Source organism: Limulus polyphemus, unplaced genomic scaffold (genome assembly GCF_000517525.1).
Source record: "Limulus polyphemus unplaced genomic scaffold, Limulus_polyphemus-2.1.2 Scaffold282, whole genome shotgun sequence".
Classification (NCBI taxonomy): domain Eukaryota; kingdom Metazoa; phylum Arthropoda; class Merostomata; order Xiphosura; family Limulidae; genus Limulus; species Limulus polyphemus.
The window spans coordinates 67,114-72,238 of record NW_013665892.1 but is presented as its reverse complement, the minus strand read 5'-3'; the positions used below and the strand labels follow the sequence as shown (position 1 = coordinate 72,238).

At 35.6% G+C, this 5,125-nt stretch overlaps 1 protein-coding gene across 1 annotated transcript in view; it reads left to right on the top strand.

Moving 5' to 3' along the window:
• The first annotated feature begins 2,526 nt into the window (after window positions 1–2,526).
• LOC106457021 (translocation protein SEC62-like) overlaps window positions 2,527–5,125 on the top strand; it is a 30,424-nt gene continuing 27,825 nt past the window's right edge. The window contains exon 1 of the mRNA XM_013916406.2: window positions 2,527–2,623. Within this exon, the coding sequence (XP_013771860.1) occupies window positions 2,588–2,623 (36 nt within the window). The 5' untranslated portion in view covers window positions 2,527–2,587. The remainder of the gene's footprint in view (window positions 2,624–5,125) is intronic.

Genomic DNA, 5,125 nt, shown 5'->3' with positions numbered 1-5,125 from the left:
ATCATCAAGTGCATTCAAACTTGAAAACGTCTGCTGATTCCATGAAGCTATGTTGTGATAAGAGATCTACTGAAGTCAGCTTTGTACCAGGAGAAAAGGTGTGATTGTATAATCCCAGAAAGACCAAAGGGAAGTCTCCTAAGTTGTCTTCTCCGTGGAAAGGCCCATATAACACAGAGGATCCTCTCTCAGACGTGACTTTCCGAATAAAATGTGGTCGGCGAGGTAAACCAAAGGTGTCGCATGCCAACAGGCTTTGGCGTTATCATTGTCCAGGACATTTCAGTTGGAATAAAGGGAATAATGGAACAAATGACGCTGCTGAAGACATGTCACCTGAAAAAGCTACTGTCGTAGAAGAAACTCTACCTGGTTTTGAGAAGGAAAACAGTGAAGCCCTTAATGAAGTTACTACCACTGATGTGACTATTACCGATAACAGGACATTTCCCGATGCAGCAAAAGAACTTTACGTGAAGCAGAAGCCAACGAGACGGAGACTAGTATGCAAGAAGATACGTCCCGTAAAATTAAGAGACTTTGTTGAATTTTAATTTTGTTTTTGTAAATTCTGTACTTTTAATCAAGTTATTGTTAAATATCTATTGGTTTAATGTAAGTGGCTATTGTTCGGGACGAACAATACTGTTGCGTCAGCGAGGTCACGTGACTAGTATCACACCACGTCCTTCTCGAACCTTCGGGAATTATCGGGAGACTACTAGATTGGGGGTAGTCTGGTATATATAAGATGGTCACAACGTAACAGAGGTAATGAGTAACTGAATGTATGCGGACAAAATATTGTTGGCCACGTGAGGCATAGCGTTGTTATAGAGCGACTGTTGAAATTAAGTGTATCGTAAAGTTATATTCAGAAAGAATAAACCAGTTTTATTTAAGAAAGGACTTGTGTTGCTAAAGTTTCGTCGGAACGAATTTATGGAAAATTAATTAACGAACGGAGACGTAACAATACTAAGGAAGGAGCAGTGTTACGACAGCGGAAGTCACGTGACGCTGGAAGCATGCGCGCTGGAGTTTCTAGAAGGATCATGACTGTTCCTCGCAACTCTAGTCTTTTCTAGGCGCCCTCTATTTTAGTATATAAGCCGGCAGATAAATTGATAACGAGGATAATCGAGTCAAGCCGTAAGTAAAGTGTAAAGTAAATCGTTGTGAATTATAGCGTGTGTTTAAGTTAAACTGACTGTGGAAATTAAGTGTATTGCCAAGTTGTATTGAGAAAGGATAAACTAGTTTTATTTAAGAAAGGACTTGTATCGCTTGTATCCGGAAAGAATTTTTACGGGAAATTAACAAACGACCAGAGACGTAACAATATATTTGTTACTTTATAGATTTAATATATATTTGCTGTTACTTTATTAAAATTTATACTGTTATACTGTGAGCTACAAACGGCTGCTATTATGATTTTGCCTTGTTTATGAGCTCGTTGTTGTCCTAATTTAGGATCTTCTTTTTAATAAGTTCTCAAGAAAAGACTGTTTGTTTGTTTTGGAATTAAGCACAAAGCTACCCAATGGGCTATCTGTGCTCTGCCCACCACGGGTATCGAAACCCGGTTTCTAGCGTTGTAAGTCCGCAGACACACCGCTGTGCAACTGGGGGCTTTAAGAAAAGAATTAATAAAAAATAGAGAGAGAGAAAGGGGGCTCGGCTAGCATGTTTGCCTCGGGGCCCGTGTTGGCTCTCGACGCTCCTGAATGTAAGTCGACAAACAATAGCAAACACAGATTCAAATACTTAACGAAAACATGCTGATTGATTCAACTCTATCTTAGAAATCTCAACGATCTTCACAACTATCTTGTATTTGTAATCGAACTTCGGATGTGTGAGAAAAACTTGACGTCCGCTTAGAATTTTCTAGACGTTTCACGCACACTAGCTAACACATAAATCGTTATATTAAAAACACTGTTTACAACAATACATTTCAAAATCTTTAGGACATATTCATGTGAGAAATCATAGATGTTTCTCAGTTTGAAAGTTGTCATTTCAACCAGCTCATGCTTTCGAAAAACAAGTTAATTTTTTATTTTAATTTTATAACAATACTTTTTTGGGGGTTGCTTGTTTGTTGCTTGTTTCTAATTATGCACAAAGCTACATAAGGGCTATCTGTGCTCTGCCCACCACGGGTATCGAAACCCGGATTCTAGCGGTGTAAGTCCGCAGACATACCGCTGTACCACTGGGGGGCTTTTTTGGGGGAAAACTGTTAAAAGGCCCTAAATGAGTATTATTGTTTATTTTCAACTTTTTTTTCTATTAATTTATTTGTGTTAGCTGTCTGAAGTATTTCCTCCTTACCGGAAAAATAAAGATAACTCCTACTCATCTTAAAGGTATGTCACAGTTTTCTCTCTAATAAGAGTAAGTTTGATGAGCTTTTATACAACATAACTTAAACAATAACAAATGTAATTTCAGTGTTTCTTTCTAGACCATTCTACGAAAATACACAAACACCAGAAATGTCTTCAAATACCACGTCTTTAGGCGAAATGTACATTATAGGCCAAGAGAGGTCACCAGTAGACTAGAACTTTTCATAATGGCGGAGCGTCGAAAGACGAAGCGTAAAAAGGAGGTAAGGAAAGATTTATAGTGTTAAATTTAAGTTAGATATGTTGAATTATATGAAATAGAAGTTGTATGTTTACTTATTTTTGGTTGAAATTATTGAGTCTAATGATAACGTAAGATTATGAATATGAGGGATATATGCATGGTCTTTGGAGCAACGCTACAGGTAAGTATTGAGTAGCCCACATATCGTGCTGGGTTCTATTTCTTTTTACAAGTTGACACTTGCCATAATAAATCAATAACTTCATAAGTGACAAATTGTAAAACAGCATTTAGTCCGATACTTGAGTTAATGAGAGGCTGGTTGGACAAGTGGGATAATTTCAGAGTAAGGGTAAAGTGTGTGCTAAAAGCAGTTTAAGTAGTAGTCCTACTAGTAGGATGTTTGGGGAAGCTCTAAATATAATCATTAAAGATGGTTTAAATTTTTTATTGTGGTGGAGGAAGTTTGGAATAAATAAATTGATAGGGTAGCTGAGACAGAGGAGTTTGAAAATGGGTGGTTTAAATCATATCAATTAAATAATCACAGTTTCTGCTATTCCATTGTTAGAAATATTAGGAAAACAATGACTGATTTCAAAGCTTTAGTTGAAATGGAAAACTATGGTATAATGGGAACTACTGATGCTTTATGAGATTTGGAAAATATTGATAATAACAATTATTTTGAAATTCAAGGTTAAAAGTTATTTAATCGATATATATATATATATCTTTTAAGGTTGAGGCTGTTATTTATTTTAGGGATGAATTACAGTCTTTTAAGATTGAAACATAAGAAATGGTAGTCAAGAGGTTAAATGACAATTGTTACAGTTCACCAGATCAGACAAGAGGGTTCAATGAGAAATTGTATAATGAGATCAGGGTCACTATTAATAAGAATACTAATGCAAAAATTATGGAAATCTTTAATTTTAAACATGTATATTGGGATTGTATAGAATCACAGTGAGGGAGAGAGATTTCTTGAAGTAACTTATGTTGGCTTTTATACTAAATGGAAAAAAGAAAAGCAAACCGAGTTGATCACACTTTGGGTTTATTGTTTATACTAATGAGGATATGACTGTAAGAGTTGAAGCAGAGAAACATATTGGAAGAGCAATCATTGCATAATTAGGATCCTCTGGTTGGTTAGCAGTAACTTATAGTGTTAAAATCTGGGGTTTTGTTCCCTGCAGTGGACATTGTGAAGATAGCCCATTGTGTAACCTTGCACTAAAAATGAAATAAAGAAAAAAGCATAGTTAGGGTGATGATTTGGTACATGTTTAAAAAAAAAAAGAAATGAAGTTTTATACCCTTATTTTCTGAAACCCAATTTTGAGGCTATGAGAAAAGATTTGTCATTAGTGAATTGATAGAATAAGTTTAAACAGTGATATTGTATAATTATATAAGTTGATTTTAATTAAAGATATGCCTGTTCCTATGTAGAAGAAATGGATAACAGGGAAGATAAACCTAATTGGCTTACTGAAATAATAAAGGAGAAAGTTTGAGATAAATGCCATCTTCAAATTGATAGATAGGTTGGAAGGTTCACAGAACTATGGAAAAGCTAGGAATTTGGTTAAAAAAAGACACTAGGAAATCCCGAAGGGCTTATGATAAAATGAATAATATTAAAACTAACAATAAAGATTTTTAAAGTATGTCAAAGGTAAGAAAAAAAAGATTAAATAGGAATTGTGCTCTTAAAAGATGCTGATGGTAAGAATTTTATTTAATTTTATAAAATGGTTGAGTTTTGAATGTTTTATTCTCTTCTGTTTTTACAAAAGAAGATATGACATTTCTGATCTTGAGTATTCTGTAGAACAATGTAAAAATAAATGTACATATAAAACATATGAAACAATACGTAAACGTCTAAGGAATATGGGAAAACTCCATAAAGGTGTTTGGGTGCCTCACGAACTCTCCAATGATCATCGTTTTCATCGTGTGAATATTGCTTCGTCTCTTCTGGCGTGTGAACCATTTTTAGACAGAATTGTCACCGGTGATGAAAAATGGATTCTCTATGCGAGTATTAAATACCAAAAACAATGGCTCAGTCCTAGACGAAAATCACTACCGACCCCATAACCGGACTCCATCCGCAGAAAGTGATGCTTTGCATTTGGTGGGACATCAGACGAGTAATTCATTTCAAACTCCTCAATCCACAGTGAACTGTCAATGCAGAGATCTATAGTCAGCAACTAGAACATTTAAATCAAGCCCTTCATCAGAAACGCTCTTCACTCGTCACTCAGAAAGGTGTTCTTCTTCTTCATGACAATGCACATCCACATGTGGCACATTTGATGCAACACAAGATTATGGAGTTGGGTTGGAAAGTTCTCCCCCACCCACCATATTCTCCAGATATGGCACCACTAAATTACCATCTTTTTCATTTGCTGCATCACCATCTTAATGGGAAAACTGTATGCAAATATGGAAGGTGTTAAAGAGGACGTCGACATGTTTCTTGCTTCCAAAGCCAAGT